Source organism: Scomber scombrus, chromosome 19, assembly GCF_963691925.1.
Source record: "Scomber scombrus chromosome 19, fScoSco1.1, whole genome shotgun sequence".
NCBI lineage: Eukaryota > Metazoa > Chordata > Actinopteri > Scombriformes > Scombridae > Scomber > Scomber scombrus.
In genome coordinates, this window is record NC_084988.1 from 15,041,906 (window position 1) to 15,069,668 (window position 27,763).

General features: G+C 43.3%; 3 protein-coding genes across 4 annotated transcripts in view; 1 reads left to right on the forward strand and 2 right to left on the reverse strand.

Moving 5' to 3' along the window:
• Positions 1-27,763, reverse strand: part of LOC134000550 (inositol-tetrakisphosphate 1-kinase-like) — a 100,535-nt gene that overhangs the window by 32,146 nt on the left and 40,626 nt on the right. The gene's annotated exons all lie outside the window — the stretch shown is intronic.
• LOC134000740 (putative E3 ubiquitin-protein ligase UBR7) lies at positions 661-4,654 on the forward strand. The gene is made up of 11 exons (XM_062440212.1): positions 661-818; positions 1,171-1,304; positions 1,401-1,461; positions 1,577-1,672; positions 1,795-1,848; positions 1,945-2,050; positions 2,165-2,307; positions 3,652-3,846; positions 4,002-4,158; positions 4,287-4,348; positions 4,546-4,654. The coding sequence occupies exons 1-11, from the start codon at positions 702-704 to the stop codon at positions 4,627-4,629; spliced, it is 1,209 nt and encodes a 402-aa protein (XP_062296196.1). The 5' UTR covers positions 661-701; the 3' UTR covers positions 4,630-4,654.
• On the reverse strand, positions 4,690-27,675 carry btbd7 (BTB (POZ) domain containing 7). 2 transcript variants are annotated; one of them, XM_062440211.1, is made up of 12 exons: positions 27,351-27,675; positions 25,296-25,420; positions 21,101-21,328; positions 17,875-19,017; positions 11,640-11,848; positions 11,133-11,208; positions 10,521-10,681; positions 10,266-10,409; positions 9,638-9,827; positions 9,279-9,457; positions 8,653-9,057; positions 4,690-8,514 (listed from the first exon to the last, which is right to left on the reverse strand). In XM_062440211.1, the coding sequence occupies exons 3-12, from the start codon at positions 21,180-21,182 to the stop codon at positions 7,738-7,740; spliced, it is 3,366 nt and encodes a 1,121-aa protein (XP_062296195.1). In that variant the 5' UTR covers positions 21,183-21,328; positions 25,296-25,420; positions 27,351-27,675; the 3' UTR covers positions 4,690-7,737. The 2 variants fall into 2 exon arrangements, with proteins under 2 accessions (XP_062296195.1, XP_062296194.1); XM_062440210.1 differs by lacking the exon at positions 25,296-25,420.

Consider the following 27,763-nt stretch of genomic DNA (forward strand, 5'->3'; position numbering starts at 1 on the left):
TAGATAACGTTAGATAGTTTAATGTTATTGTCAGTCTTTATTGAGAAAACATTCAACTATACAAACAATGCTCAACATAATGGTACGCAAAGAAAGAAGAATATTAATTATAATGATATATATATATATATATATATATATATATATATATATATATATATATATATATATATATATATATATATCATAATAATAATAATGATTTAAAAAGATTGGATTTGGATAAATAGACGTCATTAAAATTAAATTATGATAAAACATACACTCTTCTTTAAAGTGTTCACTGTATATTTGAACACTTTTATTACTTTTAATAGTGCTTTTGAGAGTCTTAATATATTCTTTAAATTCAGATCAAATTTTGTGAAATTAGGGGTTAAATAACTTCTTGTTAATATTTTTTTGTTATGCATTTGAAACTTACCATACAATGAATTTAATGTTATATTCATAATGGTCACAGATAGATAGATAGATAGATAGATGGATAGATAGATAGATAGATAGATAGATAGATAGATAGATAGATAGATAGATAGATAGATAGATAAATGTGTACGTTCATTAATCCGGGTCCTACGTCACTTCCTCCACATGGTGTGGCCCAAACTCCCGCCCGGAAAAGCTTCTTGTCAACACTGTTGTTCTCAGACGGGCTGTGTAACTATTTATTGTCTTCACTCTGCACCGTGTGTTCCAGCATGGCAGAAAATAAAGACGAGCCAAACACTGAGGATATTGTGGCAGACGAGGAGGAGCTGGAGGAGGCTCTGTGTGTGCTGGCTGGAAGCGACCCGAACAACTGCTCCTATTCACGGGTAGGAAGGGCTCTCTTCACCGCATCATCATTCCCGCAGCCCTCACTGTCGGCTCCTCTCTGTCTATAGATCAAATCACAGCAGTTTGTGGACGTAAAATGATGTGTATTTAATTTCGACAGTGTTTATTTAACATAATTTCTCGCTGTAGTTCTATCATATCTGTTATTAACGTTTATTCTAAGGTGTTTGCAGCTTCTGTTTTGTATTACCATCCCTTTGTGTTACAGCAATATTCCCAGCTTTCCCTGATATTTGAAACCCCTTCTTTTATGAAATAGTAAAGCATTACTACAGTAGTAATCTCTAGTATAATCTCTAGTAATCTGCATAGTGTGTGTTATGTTTGCAGGGTTATGTGAAAAGACAGGCTGTGTTTGCCTGCAGCACCTGCACTCCCAGTACTGCAGAGCCTGCTGGGGTTTGTCTGGCCTGTGCCAATAAATGCCACGAAGGACATGAAATCTTTGAGCTGTATACCAAAAGGTAGTTGTTTTTTTTAGAAGTATTTCTTTGTGTGTTCGACTGACAGTAAACTGGTTTTATAAATTCAAGCTCACAGTATCCTGTTTTGTTGTGTAGAAACTTTCGCTGTGATTGTGGAAATGGCAAGTTTGGAGATTTCGAGTGTCAGCTGATTCCTGTGAGTCCTCTGGTTTAAATACTTTTTTTTTTCTTAACAGATCCCTTTATCTACCATATTGTCTGCTATGCCTGTTCTGATTGTTAAAGTTATTTAATTGCATCTGTATTCACAGGCCAGAGACAATGAAAACAACAAAAATAGCTACAATCACAACTTCCACGGCTGCTACTGCACGTGTGACCGGCCGTACCCGGACGCAGATGATCAGGTATTCTTTTTATTTCACCTGCTCTTTTAAATGATCTCTTGGCTTGCATGTAATTCAGTTCATTTCTGTGAAAATTGCTGTTGTGTATCATCGATCACTTCATAAAATCACTTACTCCACAGGTCAACGATGAGATGATTCAGTGTGTCACCTGTGAGGATTGGTTTCATACCAGGGTAAGCACAATGAAAGCATTTCTACGCACTTATTTCCTTCTCATTTACAGTTAAGTCTTCTGCTTTCTGTGTAGTTATTTTGTTTATCTTTGGTAGCACCTGGGCTGCGCTATGGTGGAACCTGAGGAGCTACAAGAGATGGTGTGTGAGTCCTGCATGAGCAAGGCTCCATTCTTGTGGACGTATGCTGCCCACTTTGCAGGTAACTTATTCTCTTGGGCTGCTTCTCACATGCCGCAAAAACAAACCTGTGTCTAACTTTGCAGATGCTCATCAGTGAATATCCAGGGAGTCATTTTATTATTTGTCTTTCCAGTACCACCTGTCGTCAGCGTCAGTCATCCTGAGGAGGATGTTGAGGTCGATGTTGAGGAAGGAAGCGATAAGGAAGATGACTCTGAGCCCAGTCAGACAGGGGACGAAGAACCCTCCACCAGTCTCGAACACACAAAGCAGGAGGTGAGAAAACGGTGCATATGAGACCATTGCCTCCATTTCACTTGACTGAGCATGGAGGATACATACATTTAGGTTTCTACTTGTTCATTTTGCCAAATATAATTTTGGCCATGTATGTACACTTTATTATATTTTACAATAACAACAACAAAACATCACTTTATTTGGACTCCTGTATATGCTCAAAACACTTCATAAATTGGCACATGCTCATTGTTTTGCATTTAAATGTAAAAAAAAAAAGTATAAGTATAACTTTGGGAGACACCATTCATATGTCTGAAATCACTCCCTTGTTATCTATTAAATACAATAAAAAGCAAATTCAGCAATATATTGAGACACCTAGGAATCGTCACTTTGCAAGACTATAATGTTGGTATTGCATGGTAGGGTTGTTAGCATCAATGTAGTGTACATGCCGTGGACACGGCACTGTAGGAATTTTTCAGGACACAATAAAGTGCATAAATTTCACACACATTTTGCACTTACTGGTGCATAGTAAATATGGTGGTCTTTGTAGTAAATAATAATGTTTTTGGACACAGCCTAAAGTCAAATCAAACTTGTTTTGTAACTCTGTTTATCCATGGACAAATGAGTGAATGGTTACAGCTTCTTGAATGTGAGGATTTGATGCTTTTCTTTGTCATACATGATGGCGAATTGAATATTTTTATATTTTGGACTTTTGATCAGATTTTAAAAAGTTGTCTGAAGACAAGTATTAGTGTATTGTTTTTGTTTTTGTTTTATTTTTTTTACTTATGGGGTATGGCAAGTGCCGCTAGTAGTTTACTCATTTATTTATATCTTCCTACATAACGTGGAGGCCCTGCACTGCGGTGAGTGTGACTTAATGTAGGGCTGGTGTGTAATGAAGAGCAAGTGGGAAGGAATTTATTTGGGAAAGGTCTCTTAATGTACAATATTTTGAATGTTCATTGTAGTAATTTCCTCTGTGGCAGCAGTTGTTTTTTTGCCAGTCTGCCACTAGGTGGAGCTGGAGGGTAATGAGCAGATTATACCCCAGGAGCTGCAGGCTCCAGCTCCTGTTATCGTGCTTCCCCCTCCTCTGGGTAATTAGAGGAGAAATGACCCATGAGGCACCGCTTCTCCTGCTCTGTAGACAGCTTTGGCCAGGCTTCACAGGGCAGCTTACTATAAACTGGTGATTTTCATCGCCCAATCATGTCATCATGTCAGTTGCCTTGAGACTTCCTTGGATGAGACTGCAGTGCTGCGTGAGGACGTTTTACACAGTCCAGGTGTTCTCATCTGCCCCTCCTGCCTGTCTAACACAGTAACTCATTACTTCCTGTGTTATTGTTTGTATCTTAGGAAGTGACAAACAGGAGATCGCCTTGCAAACGGACTCACGAGGAAATGACAGGCAGTCCTGGAAAGGCCACGAGCAAATCTGAGGATTGCAGGCTGAAGGAGCTGCAGGCCCAGGGGCTGGAGAGGCCCAGAGAGGGAGCAGTGTTCTGGCCTTACAGTTGGCGCTCCAAGCTCTGCACCTGCACAAGCTGCAAGGTAGACCACAAATAACAGCTCTGAGTATAATACTGCATATGCTTTAACACCACTCTGCAGGTGTTTGCTCTCCATTTGATCCTGGTTTACATGTCTGACATATATTATTATTTTTTTTAATGAGTGTTTCTTCTGTGTATTGCGTTGGTGTACAGAGGGCTTACGTTGCCGTCCAGGTGCAGTTTCTTATGGATCAGGCTGACACCATTCTGGCCTACGAGAACAAAGGCTTGGATGAGCCGTTCGGACAGCACCCACTCATGGCACTGACAAGCTCACTGAACCATGTACAGCAGCTGGAGGTCATTTATGGTGAGCGTCAGGGAAGATTTGGAGGTCAAAATTAACAGCAGAGTAAATTTTCCTTAGAGGGCGTAAAGTGAAATTAGCTGTAGAGGCGACTGATTGAGACGTTGACTAACCATGCGTTCATCCCTTAGGTTACAACGAGCTGACAACTGTGATCACTGCATTTTTAGAAAAGTGTGCTGCTGAAGGAAAGGTGAGAAATGAATATCCAAGTGCAAATATGGATTGAACAGTTAGAATTAAATATAAAAACACCCACTCAATCTATTATTTGCTTACTTACCTACAGGCAATGTTGGTTTCATTATAAATGATGAATATATGCAATATTGCAATCAAGAATCATATATTGGTGGGCAAGTGTTAAATGTGACCTGTTTTCTCTCTCAGACTGTCACAGCTGAAGCTGTTCATCAGTACTTTGAGGAACTGCGGGCTCGGAAAAGACGTCGCACTAACGCAGGATACCAGTAATAAGGAGGCCGTGCTGCTGCTATCATATGCCCGGATCAGATGGTGCTCTCAATGAATGTGTGACTTAGAAGATGAGCCTTTTCCCTTGTTGAATAAAAGGGCTTTTTGCTGCAACCAATGAAGCTTGAACAATTAATGTATAGTACTGACTTCCAGTTATTGTTGTAAAGGATTGAGAGTTGTGTGAATTTTCAGTTTCATGTCCAGTTTTTCTATTGATTTATAATGATGCCTTAACTTTGAAGCTTAAAATGAAAAGTTCCTTGAAACATTGTTTTACGCACATTGAGTTTTTATGAACAAAAGATCAATTTGATTCAACACTGAATACTTGAAAAATATCTGATGCTTATGGGTATTTCACATGAGCACGATGCTGCCCTGTGCATTCCTGTGAACTTGATAAGTATGCCTGTGTGTTAAAATGTTGAAGGTTGTCTGGTGGCGACCAGTGAAAACAAACACGTTTGAAACAGTGACATCATTGTTTTATGTGGATGGATGTTCCCAATAAACTTTCTGTTTCTACTGCACAAAACAACCCAACAGAAGTCGAGTGAATTTCATAATATCAAACCAGTTTATTTTGAGGATGCCCAAGTTGACCACTGTTACGCACCTTTTGAGGTGACAGTAGAAAAATAGATTCAGTGAAACTAAATGCAACTTAATATCAATCTACAAACATCGTTTTCTATGATACCGTACAAGTACAATGTACCTGTTAGAATTCAACACAAGCAATCACACATTTCAGATGGTTCAATTTCAAAAGGTGCTAAATAACACTATGTACACAAAACAAGCTACATGAGATTTCAAATAACTATTTGATGCAGGCTGGTAAGCTGGTAGAAAAGAGCTTGCATAGACATCAAAGTCACTTCTCCAATAAAAGCCCAGCCGCAGGCGGGGGAAGGCACTGACTTCTCTACAGCAAAGAGCAAAACAAGGACTTTTATTCAATGGAACATTGTCCTGGAAAATTAAACAACTACCCAACATGAACATGGGGAGGAATCTGGAGTTTTGCATTTTTTCCCCATGAAGCAAGCTAGATGGAAAAATGATTTTTCTGCTTGGCAACTTCATTAACTAGAGAGCTAATATCTTCAGATCCTCTACATATTCCTGTTACTTTTAAAGTAAGGGAAAATTGAAAAAAAAAAAAAAAAAAAAAGAACATCTCTACAAACATGGTAATCCACACCACCTACAATATTGAACAAAATGCCCTAAATGCATTTAAACATTTAAGAACAAAATAGATTCTGAGACACAATCTTTATGTTTTATACCACACATTCGTAGTGAGATTTCATGACAAAGACAAGTACACAGTGTTGTCCACTACAGTAAAAACACAAACCTTCAACGACCACTAAAATGTGATAGAAACCATTTAAAAATTCATCAGAACACGTGGAACTCAATTCATTATATACAATTTCCATTGGAGATATGAGCCAGCAATCGCCAACTTTTCTTCAACACAAGATTTCCTTTTGTTCAAAAATTAATTTGTTCCTTTTCCCTTCAACTAATAAACAGGTGGCTCCTACAGTGCAATGATACTCGTATTGTGAGGTTGTACGCCAGCTGTTGGCGGTAACAGGCTTTTGCGCGTGTACTCGCAGGGTTCTGGAGCTACAGCTGCTGCGGCTCTTTAACAGTATATTTAAACAGTATCAACACTGACTTTGCAGGTCCCACAATCTCCCGTGAGGTGGCTAGATGGAGGCCTGATGTGTGTGTGTGTGTGTATATATATATATATATATATACATATATACACACACATGGTTTAGCAGTTCTACCACCTGCAAAACTGCAGTGTATGTGTCCATAGTGAAAAGAGCAATTAACAGGGGTTGCAATATAATGACATCATACTTAATTGAATAAAAGGTAGCTAAAACTGAATATTCCAAGCACTGATTAAGGCTTTAGATTTGATTACTTGATGCTATTGGATTAAACAAAACAAGAAGGAGCTTTAGCACGCCGACCGCTGCACCCTGTGCCAAAGACTCTTCCCAGATTCTCTGATATGTACAAACAGACCTGACTAAGGATGGGAGAGTACAGTACTGAGATTGTCTAACTTGTATCAAACTTATCCTCGCACACAGACACACATGCACACAAACACACCCCTGCTCAGCTGCAAAACCAACAAACCCCCAGCACTCCATTTGATCACTGTGCGTCAGTTGCCATGGCACCCCTATATTCTCCATTGTATCTCAGTAATGAACCCCCCCGCCCGCCACACCCCTCCTCTCTGAAAAATGCCTGGCCTCTAAGCTAAGACACTCAGAGGTTGTGATAGTTAAAACCTGACACAATTATCTGACTGGGTTACCAGAGAATGACGAGCTCTGGTGACCTACTTCCTGTCAGATCCAATTCCTGCTTTGTGTGACCACGCCTTGGCCCATTACTCATCAGTGCTGCAGCACCAGTGCCGGGAGGGGGAACTAGTCAAGGTGGGTTGCTATAAGCATGTTACAGGAAGAAATGGAAATAAAAGTCATGGTAGACAAGAATACAGCCAGACAATATTTACATTTGATTTTATCACAATACTCAGACTGTGTGCTCGCCGTTTGCTTGTGTAAATTAACATTCCTATCCTGCCAGCTCCTCGTTCTATGGTGGAAATCATCAACAGACAACATGAATATAGTCTTTGTTAAATCGTCAGTTCTCGACTGAGCTACATTGAGTGTTGTGACCTGCAGGAGCTAACCTCTTCATTTACAACCACAGTCAAAAATACAATCCATCCCAGTGGAGCCCGAGTCATCCTCTACACCAGCAGGACCACGCAGGCTTCAACAGATCAATTACGAGCATTGACAGTTAACCTACAGCTCTTATTCTTTCCATACTGTGACTGTGTGATGGATAGCACAGTGTGATAGAGGTAGGACAAAAGGACAGATCCTATAAATAGCAACCACTGACCACCCCTTTCCTCTGCTCCTCTTTTAACACGCACACATACACACAGGCACACATTTAGTGCTTTGCCAGCCATTATGATGGACAGCCACTCGTCACTTGTTCCCTTTTCTTAACTCAACCCCTGATCCTCAGGTGGGGTTAAAGTGCAGATTTCTTGTAAGGGTAGTCAGGCTTGCTGGGTGACCTGCGGTCTCTGGTGATCTCCTCGCTGACACTGTTCCTGTGAGGCTGTTGAAGGGACCCCGGACCTGATGATTCTCCAGCAAGAACCATCTCCTCCGGGGCATCTCTAGGCCCTGTGTGCCTCTCCTCATAGCTGTCCATGTTTCCACTGGGGGACCGCAAATGACCTAAGCCATGAGTCAGGTCTGTTTCATTTGATCGCCCCCTTGGGATATGTCCCATCCTAGGCTGGGCTCCAGAGGGGCTGGCAAGAACTCCATCATGCCTCTGAGAGGTCATACTGAGGACATCCAACCGTAGTGGGTCTGAGGCAGTCCGTCCCTGCGGGTGGCCCTGGGGCTGAGAGTCAGAAATGTAGGGGGGTGGATAGGGGCTGGAGGGGGTGCAGCTGTGGCTGTAGAGGTCTGGTCCTGCAAAGGAGGGCAGAGGGTGATTGGAGGTCGGAGTTGCAGGTCGGCAGGAAAAGTCGTACAGGTCAGGGAACTCGGCTTGAGCCTCCAGCTTGGGTTCAGGAGCGTGTCTCTTGCAGGAATGGCCATGTCCAGGACCATGGCTGTGGCTGAGTCGGACAGAAGGGCAGGGCCCATGGGGCAGATGGTGGCCTGAGGGGCCCATAGGGCTGTGAGGGCCTTCCCTGTCCATCTCTGCCATGTGCTGCTCCCTCAGGGACATAACTGAGACACCCAGCGCGATGTCAGGCATGAACTCCCTCATAACCGGCTCCATGCTCATCTGCATCGGAAATGAGATACAAATGTGTGACTGACAGTTGAGCTACACATGATCCCAGGCCAAACTGTGAGGCTGCATTTGAATATACAAAAACGTAGCACAAGGATGCTAGGAAGTAACACACACACACACACTCACCGCTTGCTGGTCTGAAAGCAAAGCTCGGCCCATAGCCTGCGAGTTGGTGCAGTCTGGGGGCTGGGGCCTGGGCGCAGAGGAGTAGTCCGAGCTGCCATGCTTGGCGGCCGCATGGCGCTGGATCAGGGTGCGGTTGCAAGGGTAGGAGAAGGAACGGGTTGGGGTCGGCATAGGAACACGGGGTCGCCAGGCACCCTTGAGCTGGGCATGGCTGGGTGTGGCAGGGGGGTGGTACGGGGGAGGCGGAGGAGGTAGAGGAGGGTGGAAGCCTGCTACCCCTTCGAGCTCTGTGAACATGCTGTCCATGGCTGGGCTGCTGTTTACCCGACATCGACCCACCTGCCGCAGAGCCAGAATTGGACTCTCATCTCCAAACCGTTCATCGGGGAAGAATTTGTATGGATTCTAAAAAGACAAAAAACAGAAATGAGCTAAAGACGTCCACATCTGCTGTGATGCTGACAAAACAAACAAGGATTTCTTCTGCTCGGGTTTGTTCAAGGTCTGTGTCCTCCGCACTGCTGAGGTCCATCTGCGTCCTCAGCCTTACCATCCCTGTTACTGTCCCAGCTCCAGCCCTCTCATCCCCCTCTAACCCCTGGGGACAAAGTCTGCTTTCTACTAACCTGCAGTAGCTCAGTGGCTCCATCTGCCAGACCAAATTCCCGGAGCACCCGCAGCTGCAGCTCATAGCTGACGGTGGCTCCCTCCCCACAGTTGAGGGCGTATGCTCTCTGGACCTGCTCTGTGTGTCTCAGTTCCTGCAGCCTCCGGATCATCTCCTTCACCACTGACAGCTGAGGCACTGAAAGACGTACAAAATACAAACACACATATTAATGAAGGCAGTGGATCCTCAAAAAAATGATTATCATATTCCTTTAATTGAATCGCAATCTCTCAGGGAGATCAGGATGAGCTACAACACAGCATTATGTTAAAGGATGTTTGAGAAGTTTGGACATTTGTGCAACAAGTCTATTACCTGGAATTTCATTGGCCACAACCGATGGAGCCGTGGCTGAATTAACTGACATTTGCTGGTGGTTAATCATGTGACAGCACTGCGGTACAGCGTTGTTGACCATGTAGAGTGTGTCTGGGACGTTGGACATGCGCACTAGCCGCAAGCGCACCAGGTCTGTCTGCTCCACCATCATTTCATCAAGTACAGACTGAGAAAAGGTAGAAGAGAGAGGGAAAATTAGACCAGAACTTGTGAAAAATGTAAAGTCCTATATGCAACTCAAGGACATTGAAAGGGTTTGTAAATTAGTTCCACTTGATAGACACTTAATCTAATAATGACTCTCTATGGTCTGTGGATATGTTCATAAATATTCATGGCCCCGGGAAAGCCTATGAATTTCAGTTAGGATGATAGAGGCAACTATTAAAAATGGAGAGTGCGCGTGGCAACAACTGAGCATGAATGATTTCAGTACAGCTGAGCTATGAACGTGTCCACAAATTTTCCCCAAGGCTGTTAATGGTTAGTCTGCCCTCTTCACAGCACCTCTATTATCTCTGATGATAGCTATATAGGACACAAATAATCTACTGCTTCCTGCATGGTCTGGAAGCCCCATTAATCAGGAGCAAATGAGCCTCACCTTAGCCTCCTCCACGTAAGGAGAGAAGAGGCGAGGGCGCACATAGATGCCGGCGTTCTTCTGCCTCAACCAGGCATTGGCCTTTCCCCCTTCAGCTGTGGGCAGCATGTCTGAAGGAGGGGTGCTTATCAAACCCCTTTTAAGCTGTGAAACAGAGGAGAATGTGGATCAATGCTCGGTTTATGAAGGTCGCTATGGCTCAGGTGTACGCAGACATACACACAAGCTGAGAAAAGGCAGTCGAGGAGTACTAACCGCATCGGTGAGGACGTCGCTGTGTGGAGGCAAGATGTGCTCAGTTCGAATGAAGGGCAAGAGGGGAGACAGGATCTCTTTTAGCTCCTCCACATCTAGGTCTCTCCTTTTCACTCCCCTCTTATTTACGCTGTGGGCTGTGCCGCTCAACAGGTTGGGTTCTGGGTAAATGAGGACAGCAGCAGCCATTAGCAGTATTTTAATATAACATATACTGTATAACTGTGACTATTTATTATGCAACTATGATGCTTTCAATGCTTTTAAGTCAGCCTGCTAGCTATTTTTCACATTGTTGAACCATGGTTAACAAATTATGGATAAATATTGCATCAACTGCCATTTAGTTAAGCATTCCAATACAGATTTTAAGCCCGTAAAATATGATGACTAAAAACCTTGACCATTAAACCTACTGAAGATGACCGTTTACTAGATCAGAGCACTCAATCACATGACCAGACACCATGAGGCCACTTCATTTCTGGGGTAAAGTTTGGCTGCTTTTTGTAATACATTTAAGTGTATATTGGAGGCTTTGGCAAGTGGGTAATTTCCACAGAGCCATTAGGGGGGCTGTTCAGAGGGTAATTATAGAGTGTATTATCTTACCCCTGTCTGCCATCCTCTTAATAAGCTGCTGCTCGCCCCACTTAACAACATACTTGAGAATGTCCTGTTCGCTTGCCTGTGAATGAGACCAGCGTACAGAGAGGGAGAGAGGCCAAGAGAGATATAGGACAGGGGGATAGAGAAAGACACAAAAGTATCATTAGGATAAGGTCATATATTGTCAAGAACAACCCTGGGAAGCTGTTAAATGAGGATAAGGTGAAAATGCAATATGTTCAGCTGATGTTCCAGCAAAGCTCGAGCCTGGCTGGTTTGTTTATGTAGTTGGATTACAACACTTCACCTCAACCATCTGGCAATGCAGATGACAGCACAGGTTTGCTTCGGTTCTGAGTTTGAAGGCATTTCCCATAGGCAATGCTGTACTCAAAACTCCTGAGAACCTGTATGAAGTGTGTGCATGTGCATAGCTGAAGGTAGAAATGTAGCTTCCACATTGTGGGGTGTCATCAAAGGTGACAACAGACTGATGTTCTGTTTCCTCACCTGTAAGTAGTCGGACTGGATGGCGCTGAGAAGGTGCTCCTTGCTGAGCTCGTAGAGAACATCTGAAGTGACAACCTGACTGAACTCCTCGCAGAGGAAGTGCATGGCCTGCCTGTGGACCCACTTGGAGCCGTATGGCTGGGAACTCCACTTCAGGATGGGGACGAGTGAGTCCAGAGACAGGCTTTCCACAACTATGTCCTCACAGCCTGCGAGAACCAATGAGACAGAAAATTAACAATTTGCACCCAATCAAGTCTCTATGTGGGCACCAATGATTCATATCCTATAAACAAGTACCAAAAATATAGACTGTATCAAAATCTAATGTCAATTTGAGAGGAATTTCAGTTTGTGATTACAGTAATACAAGAAATCATTCTGCAAGATCATTTGTAGTTTTGACTCTTATTCACTGACCCAGGGGTCTCCTTCTACAAGCCCCAACATCCTCCTTACTGTGTTTCTTAAATCAGAGCACATACCAGATTCGCAGGCAGTGGTTTAACTCGGTAACACACCAGCCCACAAAAATGCCTTTGATACCTTGATGTGTTTCAGTCTCAAGCTGCCTCCTCTTAACCGTGATAAGTAAACACAGCAGCCTGAGGAAATGTGCTGCCAGTGCACGAGCGCACACGCACACACACACAGTGCCAATGTGTACGAACCTGTGTGTATGAATCAAAAATGCATTAAAAAAACAACAGTAGGCTTAGGGAATTACGTACCTGCTGCTCTAGCCACTTATAAAAGAGCCAAGTTGTCAAAAGTCTGCCTACACTGGCGCTCAAACTCTGTTCAGACAGAATTAAACCCTGTAACATCAACACAGCTTAACATTAGAGTGATTGGTCAAGATATCTACGCCAACCCTCAAAAAAACAGAACTTCAGTGGCTTCTATTCTGCCACTCTATGATCAATAACGTTACAAAACAGACACCCACAGAGATGAATCCAGACTGATTCACATCTAGTCCGAGCTGCCCAGAACTGACTTCCTCATTCCAGGCCATCCTGTCCATCAGCTCTGGGTTGGGTAAGATCTGCCGGCAGCAACTATCCTCTGGGAAACTCTTATCTTAAGCTAGAGGATCTAAGCTTCCTCTGTGCCCCCAAACCAGCACTTTGAACATACACTCTGGGAAATTGGTTGCCAGACTTGAGAATGACTGCAGCGATGTTTTTTGCTTCGGAATCAGACGCTTCATATTTGTCCATCAGCGTCACACACACGTCACTGAATGCACATGCAAATATGCATACATGCACGCATACACTTCTGATGCACTTCCCCTTTGGGTTAGGGTTAGTGAAGTCTGGGGCAGTCCGTCCCTGCGGGTAAATGTGAAGCTGGGCCCCTGCAGAATTTTTATCGAAGGGTGGAAATCCTGCATCGTTAAGAAGACGGATGAAGTTGAAATGTGGACCCGGGCTTTTTGCCTTTTTTATATGCTATAAACAGATTGGAAGCAGGAATGGAGTCCCAACATCTGTGCCTCCGTCTCTACCACTCGTCCTTGTGCTGTCTTGTCTTCTGAGAAAGTACTTTTGCTCACTTTCAGTCTCTCACCTTTACACCACACACACACACACACACACACACACACACACACACACACACACACACACACACACACACACACACACACACACACACACACACACACACACACACACACACACACACACACACACACACACACACACACACACACACACACACACACACACACACACACACACACACACACACACACACACACACACACACACACGAAAACAACAGCTCTGCTCCAATGTTAACCAAGTCAGTCTTTTAAAAATGCAGCACTTTTTATTATGAGCTGGAGATTAGAATCAGCATTATATCTAATACTAACCCACCTCCCCTTTCTCTCCACGGGTGGTACGCCACATGCGCCGAGCTGACTGACAAGACTATCAACAAAACTGCAGGAACAGCAACAGACAGTTCAACAATACACTGACTTTGGGAGGATGTATGCATCCTGTCTTGCTGTTATTATTGGAGCTCTGTGTTTATGGAGCTTGCAGGCTCCAAATCCACTTAAAACATCAGCAGCACTCACTGGTCAGTAAACAAGTCTGTGGATGTAAATCATGTGTGATGATCACTCGGGGACTGGTACTTCAAGTCAGCCAATTCCAAAAAACAAGATAGGGCACTGGAAGCACTGGTTAGTCAGTGGGCGAGCACAAAGGGAGAGAAGGTAACACACACACACGCACGCACACACACACACTCTCTCTCAACCCACACTAACCGGCTATTATCTCTGCGGTGCACTTGAAAAATTAATAAGGCTTTTAATATTGGTTGCCATTTGAGTGAGATGGAGTCGTAAAGGGATACACTTCTTGAGATTTAATGAGGAAGAATGACAGAGAGCTCAACCGCTACAGGAAAAACCTCCACGGGCCAAAATCTTCACACAGCAAGAGGGCAGCAGTCGTGGAGCACGGAAAGGGGGACGACAGTGTGACAGATGAGAGGGCTCCCTCCATATTAAACCTCTGACATAAGCCTCTCTCTGCTGCCTCCTGAAGAGACATCGCAGCTACTGAGGTGTCCAGCTGTGGAATGGACTCAGACAAAATTTCTCATTTCATAATCAAACCCCCATAGATGCGGAGGCTTATGTGACTCTCTGGAGCGCAAGATTTTCTGAAGTAAAATTGTGAGGAAAAAAAAGCATGAAAGAGAGATCTCGTACAGGGGGGAATAACAGGAAGCTGCAGAACAGACAAAGAGAGGGGACTTGGACAAATGACATCGGGTCAACCTCAAACATCTCACCACATTCCACATTGAGGTTTCATGGGAACTGATTAGAGCCGCACAGCACAGCGGGAGAGGGTGGAGAGGGGATAAAAATATCCTCGAGTAGGGGGTTGCTGAATGGGGGGAGGGAGGAGGAGGTGATGGTGCGTGGGGATGACACTGTTTGCCTGCTTCCTGGCTTAAGCTGCCAGAATGACCCAAAGAGCGACACTGCAGCTCAAGGGGTGGGAGGTGGTGTCTAACCAGCTGTGTGTGTGTGTGTGTGTGTGTGTGTGTGTGTGTGTGTGTGTGTGTGTGTGTGTGTGTGTGTGTGTGTGTGTGTGTGTTACAGTAAAGCACCATTCAGATCGCTGCACTTAAAAAAGGTGATTGATTCTTGGCTCTTCAGTCAATACAGCAGCTTCCCACAGCTAATCCTGTGCTTTTAAAATAGGTTTTATAACAGCATGTTTATTAGTGCAGAGTGCATTATGCGCACAAAAATATGCCACGTTGTCCCCATAGCTTCCTGTTTACACTAGACAGATTTTACTGTAATTTCCAAGCCTACAGAGTCCCATTTCCACACCCATTAAGCTTGTAAAGTATTTGTAGCATTATTGCAATTTGTTGCGAAAAAATACTTGTAAGCCAAAACAAACAGCCAATAAATCAAGTCATTTTTAAAGCCCACATTTACAAACATTTGATGCTGATGGTTGATAATTTGCTGCTTTTCCTCGTCTTACTACAGTAAAAAGTGATTGTGATTGGATTTTGGACTGTTGCACAAAACTAAATATTTGATGAAATGGGAAATTGCAATGGGCATTTTTCACTGTTTTTTAGGCCAAATGTTTAATCAATTGCTTGACAAAACAGATAGTTAGTTGTAGCCAGGAGGATATGATAACTGACACTATCATTTGACAAACTGTGTCTAGTCACACAGCCTCTCAGGATCCACACAGTCTGAACGGCAGGCCAAAATGTTGTACTTTTAGGTGGAAAAAACAAACTGCTTTAGGTGTTGCACATTGCAGATATTAACCGCATTGAAATAGAGCACTTCCAGACGTGGCACTATGGGGCAGGCGAGAGTGTCAAAGATTATGTCAAAACATGGCTTTAACCTTTGGCATGTTACTGGGGTCATTCTGAAAGAGCGGCAACAGTCGAGAAGACACCATCATCCAAGTAACGACAAACCAGTGATGAAGTGCTGACAGAGGCTCGGATGCACTGCATGTATCAGAAAGTAAGCTGTCTGGCCCCAGAGACACTGACAAACCCTCCAGCCTTTATCAATATGTTACTGGCAGCTGCAGCTCGTCACAGTCAGCCAAGCCGTTTCACACCAGTCTGGTCAGAGCGCATCACACATATTTCAACATATGCATAACCTGGTTTTAAGGGAGTTAATATACAGTATCTCACAATAGTGAGTACACCTCTCACATTTTTGCAAATATTTCATTATATCTTTTCATGGGACAACACTAAAGAAATTAAACTTTGATATAACTTAAAGCAGTGAGTGTACAGCTTGTATAGCAGTATAGATTTACTGTCCTCTGGAAATAACTCAACACACAGCCATTAATCTCTAAACAGCTGGCAACACAAGTGAGTACACCTCACAGTCAATGTCCAAATTGTGCCCAATTGTGTCGTTGTCCCTCCCTGGTGTCATGTGACTCGTTAGTGTTACAAGGTTTCAGGTGTGAATGGGGAGCAGGGCTGTTAAATTTGGTGTTTTCTCTCTAATACTCTCATACTGGTCACTGGATATTCAACATGGCGCCTCATGGCAAAGAACTCTCTGAGGATCTGAAAAATGTAATTGTTGCTCTTCATAAAGATGGCCTAGGCTATAAGAACATTGCTAACACCCTGAAACAGAGCTACAGCACGGTGGCCAAGATCATACAGAGGTTTTCCAGGACAGGTTCCACTCGGAACAGGCCTTGCCAGGGTCGACCAAAGAAGTTGAGTCCACGTGTTCAGCGTCATATCCAGAGGTTGGCTTCAAAAAATAGACGAATGAGTGCTGCCTGCATTGCTGCAGAGGTTGAAGAGGTGGGGGGTCAGCCTGTCAGTGCTCAGACCATACGACGCACACTGCATCAAATTGGTCTGCATGGCCGTAGTCCCAGAAGGAAGCCTCTTCTGAAGCTGATGCACAAGAAAGCCCGCAAACAGTTTGCTGAAGACAAGCAGTCCAAGGACATGAATTACTGGAACCATGTCCTATGGTCTGATGAGACCAAGATAAACTTGTTTGGCTCAGATGGTGTCAAGCGTACAAAGACAACTGTGTCTTGCCTACAGTCAAGCATGGTGGTGGTAGCGTCATGGTCTGGGGCTGCATGAGTGCTGCCGGCACTGGGGAGCTGCAGTTCATTGAGGGAAGCATGAATTCAAACATGTACTGTGACATTCTGAAGCAGAGCATGATCCCCTCCCTTTGGAAACTGGGCCGCAGGGCAGTTTTCCAACATGATAACGACCCCAAACACACCTCCAAGATGACAACTGCCTTGCTGAGGAAGTTGAAGGTAAAGGTGATGGACTGGCCAAGTATGTCTCCAGTAAATCTATACTGCTATACAAGTTGTACACTCACTACTTTAAGTTATATCAAAGTTTCATTTCTATAATGTTGTCCCATGAAAAGATATAATAAAATATTTGCAAAAATGTGAGGGGTGTACTCACTTTTGTGAGATACTGTATGCATTTATGGAGGGAGACATTCAAGTAAGCCCGAGTCTTGTGAGGCATTAATTCACAAAAAGGCAATTAGACAAAATCCAACCTATATGATAGACTCCACATAATCCAACACTGTAATTATGACAGCATGGACTGACAAATTAACTTTGAAATTCATTAAAGCAGCCATTTAACAACTTTATCACAGTTGGTATTGAGGGTTTTAAGCAATTTGTCCTCGCTGAGACCCTGGCAGCACTGAGACTCATGTAGTGAGTGGACAGTTTATAAAAGGGATGAAACAAAACTGACAGCAGCAGACTATACACACAAGCAAAGCTAGCCAATAAATCAAATTCATTGAATTATCAATATTATGAATCTCTTACTGACCAATAAAACCAATAAACATCTATGAACTGACAACAACTACAACAACAGAGGATGATCACAGCCCTGTATTTTACTCATGCTGTAATTACACAAAAGTAATACAGCATGACAAAGTATATATAAATACCTGGACTGATATGTAAAAAATAAATATTACATTTATGGTCAGCTTAATCTGTGATTTTAGGTCATGTTGGGCCAGCCCTGCTCAAAATTATCACAAAGTGCAGTCAACAGTGGACAACATGTCTGTAATCATGTTTGAAAAGAGCCACACCTTAGTTTATGTCTCATTGTGTATTTTTAATTCATACTTTAAATGTGTGTCATCATGACTAACCTTGAGCCAGCATACTGAACTCCAAGAACAGCGCAATATGGTACAGCTCCATGGCCTCTTCCGTGCGTGTGCTGGCTCCCCGGCCCCCGGAAACCAGGGCCTGCACCTCTCCGAGGCTGCCCGCTGAGGGGCTACCCCGCAGCACCAGCCCGAGCTCAACCCCATCTGTGTACATGCAGTGGAGAATAACCTGCACGTATTTCCGTGGGATGATGGACTCATCCAGCACTATGCGTGTAGGAGTCTGCAGCGTGCGCTCTGTCATTTCCTCTCCTGTGCGGATGCGCCTCTGCAAAAGGTTCCTAAAGAAAGGTGAACGTGCCGAGAGGACAGCCTTATGAGCCCTCAGGTCTTCATCTGGGGTTCCCGGGCACCCGCTACCTCCTGAGACACCAGTTGCTGCTCCAGCCACAGCCCCTCTTTCATTACAGCTCTCTATCATCTCAGAGTCTGAGGAGAAGCTAAGCAGAGCGTCGTAGTAACACATGTAGTCAAACAAGCCCTTCATGTCTGCCTCCAGGGAGTTGGGTGTACCGAACTCCTCGCTGAGCTGCACCAGTACATCCACGTTCTGCAGCCTGGTGTCCTCCGCTCCACCTACCCCAAACTCCCCTGTGTACAAGTAGTGAAGTAGGGCAGAGAACATGGGCACATCAATGCCAGCTGTCTCAATGTCCATGAGAACCTCTGCTCCATAGCCAGGGGATGAGGACAGCAGAGTCTTGAAAAAGGGGCAGCGGGCAGCCAGGACGGCCCGGTGGGCTGGGAAGCAAGTACCTTGGAAGATGAGGTCTACATCAGTGCAGTACTTATGCTGGTAAAGGGCAGCCAGGTCTCGCTGCAAGCTGGGTGCCTCGGGACGTGCCAGGCTGGCCTGGAAGCTCAGCTCCTTGAGGGCTGCTGTGCCCTCATATTCCTCCACCAGAGCATTTGTGTCACGGACGTCCCACCCTGACAAAAGCTCTCGCATCTGCCGCGCATGATCTGCTGAGCGGCTGGACTTCCTCCGTTTGATGAACCGCCGCTTGAGGGTCGCCAGACCAAGGCTCTTCTTCTTCCTGTCTGTGGGCCGCTCATGGCCGTGCTCCAGACTGTATAGTTTAGACTCCCAGCCATATCCCTGATGAGAGTAGGAGGAGGTCCCTGAAATGAACACACAAGCATAACAAAATGCAAGTTTAGCTTCACCAGAACTTTTTAAACAACCACAAGCTCGATATATAAAGTAACATTATTAAATAACTATAACAGGGTTTCCTAGAAATTTCTTTTTAAAATGTGTCCTCTGGAGAAACATGAAATTTCATAACCACTTTACTCTTTCTACAATTTACTATTTAGGCCAAACTGCTGGGAACACTGTCACTAGTACCCCTGTGATGTGGTCTGCTTTGTCAGGACAGGAACACAGTACCATGACCCAGCTACCAAAACCTCTGGATCGAGTTCAACAGGGGGAAAAAATCTAACAGAATCTTTTAATTTTGTTTTTGGCCAAACAACGGAGCATCACAGAACCAATTAGCTCACAGCAAACATGCTTTGTGCTACTTAATAAACTTCAGTCCATTTGAATACTTAGCGCCAATCATTTACACTAAATAACAGTCATCTTTGGCATGACTGACAGACCCTGTACGTCAGAGGAAGCTCTGCCAAGGAGATCCTCTCTTCCTACTCTCTCTAAGCATACATCAGTGTGACCCAAATAGTAATCATTCTGACACTGTGAATCATCCGCAGCCCAGGCCAGCTCCACTGAGCGGCACAGAGCTAAGAGCAAACCTCAGAGGTCTCAGGGGCTACACTGATAATGTGGCTCCTTTAACAATACTTTCACTTTAAAGAAGAAGTCTGGAAAAACCTCAGACCTGACTCATTGTGAAAGTGAATTTGGGAACGTTTTCTGAACTCTCATTCAGGACTGTATGAAAAACCCACAGCTATAAACCAGAATAGGATTATCAAAGATGTCTCCTAAAAGTCCTGATAAAAGACACTGATCTCTCCCAACCAATCAAAGATGGCCCTGGAAAAATCCCACTCAGACAACCTGATAGACCCCATGTGACACACGTTTTTTCACTGATGTGGGTATAAACTAACAGACTGACAGTAATATGCTAGCTGTAGTTTATAAGTACTCACTGACAATGATGTCATCTATGACAACATTAGAGCAAAAGTTTAAAAAAAACAACCCTGCACCCTGGTGTCTAAGGCCTGATCATAATCACCTCAGAAGCATATAAAGCTAAGAAAAATATTGCAAAGCTGGTACTTCTTTAAGCTACAAATTACTTTTAAAATCTGATAGTAACTACTTTGGCCCTGACTTAAACCTCCAGTGTGGGACTTTTACATATGAATGGAAGTTTGTTATGTTCAAGCCCTTGCTAAACGAGTTAATACAATACTGATTAAGCCCATCACTGCCAGATAAATCTCTCTGTATTTCACAGTATACATAGTTTTTAAATCCGGTGTCCAGTTTGACATTGCTGCACTGGCCGGATGAAGGCATACTGTGCATGCTCTATTGGCAGAGCGTGCTCACTTTAGACTTCCGCCAACCCAGTTGGCTAATGCCCACTTAGCTCTTTGCTAACTGGAGTGGGGATAAAATAATTTAATCCTACAGCTCTTCTAGACTTTCCAAATGTTACCAAACTGAATGGATCAAATTCTGATCATGAAACGGGTATTTCATGGGGATTGTGTGATGTTCAAAACAACGGAGAAGGCTATGGCAGAGCCATGATGTGAGCATGTGCTGATTGGTTTTTGTAATTACTCTCATTGCCAAAAGGGGGACAGAAAAGTCCCACACTGCAGATTTTATGTGTTTTTTTTACCAGCCTACTTTAGACAAGTTTCTTTTCAAATCCAGAATGGCAGAAAAAACTAGTCACAACAGTTATTTGTGGCCGCTCTGACTCACTGGCCCAGTTCAAGAGCTCTCATACACAAAAATATTCACACCATTAGTTGCCATGGAAGCAGGTTAATGAAAATAAAAGGGTGAGCTTGGCTTTTCTGGACCCCCCAATGTGTCTTTGTGGCCAGGGGGCAAGGTGCCAAATTGGGTTCAGGAATATAGCGTGAACACCTTCAGCCAAGCAAAGCAATCACATCTGACATTCCTATCAGAAAAAAGCGGGAACATCGTGTTTAACTGAGCAGCCGATAACAGCACAGTTAATTAAACCACCTAGTAAACACCTACCTATGAAAGTCTGCTGTGCCTGTGCATTTGCCCCTATGCGTGGGGAGCATGAGTGTGGATAGCTGGATCCATTGGCACCCATCCTCACTTCTCTTCACTTGCTATTTGGGGGTCCCCCCTCTTGCTGAGTCATTCTGCTCAGACGACGTATTCCTCTCAATGCTCAGTCGTGGGTCAGGCACGGATCCTCTGAAGCGTCCTCAGAGCCCCGGGCCCAGTCTGCCATGCCTGGAGGAAGGAAGATGAAAGAGGACAGAGAGAAAACAGCAAAGAGAGATGTTTCAGCCAAAGAGTGATTGAGTTTTAAATGTTGCTGAGTAACATCTCACAGGATTAAAACATAATGAGTTTGGACTGTTTGGACCCTGTCAAAGATAACGAATGGCCCGGGGCGTCAGTGTTAAAGAAACTGAACAGAGGGACATCTATTACTATCTATCACACTGTTCTGTTTCAGCCACATTTATTTCAGCACAAACATGAATCATCGCAGTCTTGGCAATTTTATAGACTTGAAAATGGTAAAAAAAATTGTGTTGAAGGGGATTTTTTTTTTTGAAAGAATGACGGTCCTCATCTGAAGACTGTGTGTTTGGGTTTCTATCTATAATCTTCTACTGTGACTTAGGTTAACCAGAGACTTCCTCTGCTTGGCCCTCAGGAAATACTAAACTGGCAGTCAACAACAAATCAAATGCAGACGTACGGTCATTTTTTGGAGGGAGGCATGACCCAGCACAAACCGCTCTGCCTTTGCCCCATCTTCTCCGCTTTAACTGTTTAAACAGTTGTAGTCTAATGATTTTTCCAGTTTTCAGTGTGCATATATATTAGCAAAGTAACTTTTTCTGCTTATTTTAGTGACAATTATTCTAGCAAGGTCAAGCAAGCCGAGCAGCTTCATACTGTAGCTAGATTTCAAACTTTGCCTTACTTTTCAGTTCATGTCAGTACAGACAGACTTAACTGCTTGTAGCAGTTCAAGGAAACTCTGTTCAACAGCTTTGTTTAATAAAAGCACTATAATGAGAAATGTCAGGTTTGAGTGCCATTTTAGTGCATGATGTGTAACAGGGGTGGGAAATATGATGGTAGAATCAGACATTTTGACTTAATGTTGATACAGTGGAACTTTTCACTGTAATATTTTTTGTTATATTGAGCAACTGTGGGCGAGCAGAGCAGCTTTCTGGCGATATTGTATTTTTATATGATTCTTACATCAATGTGGTGAATTGCTTTCATTTGTCGGGTATTTACATATTTAGATTTGTTGAAAACAGTCATTCCTGCCTCGTTACTTTATCCTTTATCCATTAACTACTTCTCAACGAGCTATACCCCCCACAGAGGATATTTTCACATGTCGCGGTAGGAGAAGCACAGGTACAAATAATAAAATGAATGGTAGCTGCTTCAGTTTCAGGGTCACTGTCACACTGTCATGACTTAATGACACACTTGAATAAAACAGAGCCATTTAATCGAGGATTTAATCGATAATGCACACAGATGTCACAAAAGAATAAACTTGATTATTTAGGTGGCTGTTAAATTGTACCGTTGGGTCACACAAACATAACTCAAAGACGGGAAACTATGCATTTATGATTGTGACAGAGGTGAGAAACTTCAAATAGCTGCTTTTTAGCCCAACATGTGTTACTCCTGCCAAACATGGCTCCGGCCAAGGTACTCTCAGTAGCTTCTCTGTTCTCCTCTTTGTACGGTCGCTGGCTACTGTCTGACAGAAAACTGGGAACCTCATTAACTAAGAATACTTTCAAATAAGCAGGCTATTAACTAAAAGTTGAGTAAATCTAGCTTAATTTCTACCTGCGAGAGGACTGGAGAAATACTGAAATGTTCAAACTTAGAGGAATAGCTTCTCAGGTTTCCACGGGCACTTACAACATGCTCCTTTATCAACATTAAAAGACTCAATGCTCTGGACCTTTAATAGTTCAATATAAGAATGGGTCACATGGACTCACATTTCGTCTCTTTTCTGTGTGAGAGCAGACAGAGAACTCAAAGTGTGATCTGTTTTATCTCAGACTGCTAGTTTTTCCTGCCCACCATACTAATAAATCATTGTGTCTCCCCCTTAGAGCAGCACTCTGCGGCCTCCCAAGGGTTCGATGGAAAACTACAGCCTTTTATTCCACACACACACACAAATAGTCACCGAGCAGTCACACTGGAGCACTCCAATAAAAATGTTGGTTGATCTTTATTTCATTAGACCGCTTTAAATAAGCCCCATCTTCACAGGGAATTCATTTGGACAAAATTAGAAATTGAATTTGAATATGTAGGAAAGAGGAGGAAGCCCTTGAGATATATACTGTCTTGTTTACAAAAAGGGGGTGGGTGGGGTGGAGTTGGAGGGTGGAGGGGGATACTCAAAGGAGAACAGCAGAGGCAGAATATAACAAAGCAACCAACACATCAAATGAACAACACGCAGATTCCCGGCGAGGCGCACTCAAAGCTTTAACTCATTCAAATGAGTGAACCAAATTTAACTTCAGCTGCAGTGCAGAATCCTAAAAGCATAATTTAGGACAGCTCCTCTATTTCCTTGAGACCTGACTCACACTGTTCAATAGGAAGCATATTTTCCGCCATAATCCCTCTGATGCTGAACATTAAGACACTCTTTCTGCAGTTTGGACTGAAACAGTGTGTGCTGCTCTGTTGTCGCTCGGGCCGAGAGCAGAGGAGGGCAGCGCCACAGACGGGGGAGGGCAGTCGCAGGCCGAGCTGGACTATGCGTCCCTAATGAGAGGTGACAGGAGACACTCCCTGCCCCCACCTATCTCTCTCTGTCTACACACACACACACACCGACATATGCAACCTTTCAAACTCCTCACCTTGCTTCAGTCATCTGGATCGTTTTATTTTTTTTATTTTTTTTTTAAAATCAGCCACTTGAAAATGTCTAAAAAAGGTTAAAAAAACAGTGCCTTCCTCCTGCACAACATAACCATTAAAAAAATGCCCAGGCACAAGAACAGGACCAATGTATTATTCAAATGACAGTCTAGGCACTTTATCAATCATTTATGTGGATTTCCTCATCGCGGGCTAAAGAAAAGGTGGGGGAAGAGGTAGGTATCTGGGTCCCCCTTTTTTCTATCTGCAACCCCAAATTTCAACAGTACTTTTATTATTTGAATGCAGACGTTTACGGGTCATCCCCCTCTTTAACTACAGCGTGGCTAACGACACACATCTACCCACATTTAGAATCAAAGTGACATTGGTAATGAGGCTAAAATGGCATGACAAGACTTCAGCAATCATAAGTGATGTGAACAATTACTTGCGCAGCGTAGCGGTGGATGGAGACTTTTCTATTTCTGGATTTTTTTTCTGTAACTGTATGCAAACAGTGAATGAATCTATAAAGACATGCGCTGTTATCTTAAATGCCACAAAGAGACCTGTGTCGTCACATGTGCCCACTGTGAATGAAATGATGAAATCACCCCCTTATGATAGTCATGTCTTTTAGGCTCAGCGACACAGACCCTAATCTACTGCAGAAGAGCAATCACTGTGTCACAGTCGGGCCTGAATGAAAGGGTAGCAGCAGCAGAAACACTGAAATATGTCCCCTTAAACACTTTTCCTGTCTAAAATTACACAGTAGCTGCAAAGTGCTCTTTATGTAACAGAGCTCTCAAGTACAAAGCTCATTCATTTTATTTCTTCAACAGAGAATTTTTATCATCTATTGCAATGCTTGCATGTTATTATCAAATTAAGCCTCATCACACTCAGCACAGAAGCAGCATAGATAATTTATTTGACTTGTGATATCGCAGGAAAGGATGCAGGTCTGGTCTGCTTCATATAAAACTTGTTAAATGACCTCGTTATAGGGGCCATTATGTATGTTTGCAAACCAGACAGTTATTACAGACTGTTTGACTCTTTGGATATTTGATACAATCACATTCGCTCTAAAAGGATCATAATATGCAACGCAGCAGCAAGCCGAAACCAGGACTTTCTAACACAGTGACCTCCACAGTATTGACACATCACACAGTGAGATGTGAGTGAACCACAGGTGGAAAGAAAAACCACAATAAAAGACTTCCTCTAAAATAATAATGATGTCACACTTTGTATGAAATGATAGTTGCAGAGACAAAATCCAGAGGCAGAGTGCACTGCTTACCTCTGCAGTGTTTTTGCCAATCAGGTCAATCAGTATTGAATCAGGCCATTCGACTGATTACAGGCTCTGCTGGGAGAGCTACAGGAAACTGCAGGAACCAGAACCAGCTAGAAAACAGCAACAACCTGACATGACAGAGACAGATAGAGGAAACAAAAGTGCCCGTAATGATGACTCATGGTGGGCAGCCTCTGGATTAGCCTGTGTCAACCAACAATATGAACTTTAGTGTTGCATATTTGGCATTTCACTGACTATGTTGTCAGCTGATTTAATTTTTCTTGCTCTGGAGGCCACAATACACACAAAACTGTGTCAGACATGGTATTTAATCAGCTTTGATGTTTTCTTTTCTTTTTCGACCCTTGGAGGAAAACATGATTGATACATAATGAATGGATGAATGACACATTCTACGTCTGTTTGCAAACAAGCACAGAAAAGTGCCATCTTTTCAATGAAGAATGTTAAGTGTGCAGTGCACACTCCAGCGACTTTACACACAGCCTGGCAGTCAATATCCAGAGAATGAACGGCAGCTCGGGAAACAGTGAGTGCTTATTTTGAGCATGTTGTCAATGCTCCTTGTTGAGTTTTCTGTCCAGCTAACAGGGGTAAATAGCATTCAGGCCACAGTCCGGCTCATTCAGTTACTCTGAGGCAAGTACTTGCAGGCATATGGCCTTTCATGCCAGTCATGGACGTCTGAGCATACAACTCCAATAATTACATGTCATTATATTGCCCCGGAGCACTGACACAAATACTTAACCTGGTAAAAGGAGAAACCTGGATGCTGAAGGACGCAGTGAATGCACCTTTTTCCGAACCGAGACAGAAAGAAACACACAGGTTGCCTTTTCAGTGGATGACAACAGGATGTACTAAATGCTGAGTCTAACCAGAATTTCAGTAAGATTACGATGGGATTATCACTGTGTGCATGTGGCTCCTCACTACTTAAATGGACAGTGATGAAAGCAAACATCACATACATTGTTAGAGGACACACTGAATTTCAAAACCCCATGAGATAGCAAGAAAAACATTCTTTAAGTAGGTTAGGCAAATAAAAATGAAGTCTGTAAACTAGATAGGATATCTCCAGTGAATTGCATAAAAGATGCATGCAAATCTACAGCTATTCAAAGCTGTAAAGATTATTTTCATAATCTGTTCATCTGTTGATTATTTCCTCGATTAATCAACGAGTTGTTTGGTCTATAAAATGTCAGAAAATTGTGAAAAATGTCGTCCACAAATGTCTTGTTTGGTCCACAACCCAAAGACAGTCAATTTTCTGCCATAGAGGACTAAAGAAACCAGAAGATATTCGTATATAAGCAGCTAGAATCAGGGAATTCTTTACCTTATTTCGTATCAAATTAGTCAAACCGATTAATCGATATCATATTAATTACTGACCTCTAGATTTATTCTGAATACTTGGCTTCTGTGAATTATATGACTATGATACACCATTAAAGCCTTATGGACAGTAATACTACCGACTGCAATAACCAGATGACAAGCTATATTGTTACCATAGCACAACCTATCAACAACCATTTATCACCGATACAATTCAAGCAACATGTAGGTCGGTCAGTTAAGTTATAATACACATCTATCCTGAACTTTTTTTAATCGACCCAGACTCACAAAAGAGACGGACTGGATCCCGTCTGTAAACCGTGTATCCAGAAACCGATCATTTTCAGCGGCTTTGTTAGCCTGACGTGAACGCGGAGCTCCTTGAGCTACTGGTGGGCTATCGCTGCTCAGCGGAAACCTTGGTTTAAAAAGTGCTTTTAAGAGCAAAAATCAAGAGGGTTGTGTCCCTCAGTTGATGAAAATGGGAACTAATGCCCAAATATTTCGCCATAGCCTACGAAGAGGAATCATATTCACCACAGCCCTGTAATTAGTAGCATATCCTAAGAGGCTAGGGTAAGCTATCTCTGCTGTGTCGCTTTGACTTTACCCCTTAGGAAACAGCTATTTACTTCGAGTAAGACGCGATGCAACTGTTGAAAGCGTTAAAAACATATTTACCAGAGAGTAGAGAGCGTCGCAGGCATTATTTTTCTTCGTATCACCTCTTAGTTTAGGCAGCACTCCGACCCAAGTTGTCCCTGGCAGAGAGAAAAAAAATGCAGCTCAACACCTTCTTTTTCCAACTCTGCTCATTACGCACGGCTCGACGTCAACGTCCACATTTAAGCCCCAATATGCAGTAATTTCCACTTGCATCCACTTTCCGGTGGATTTCCAACACTAATCTCGACTAAAAAACTAACCATTAACCGTTTTTTTATGCGGTTCGGTTCGGTATTTCCCCATAGTAGCCAGCGCCTTGTTGGGTGGTTGTTATGGCCTATCCCAACGCTATCCGTTTCAAGCTCGCCAGAGTGAGGAAAAGGACTTCCAGTCATTACTTTCAACATAAAAGCCGTTGAATATTTAAC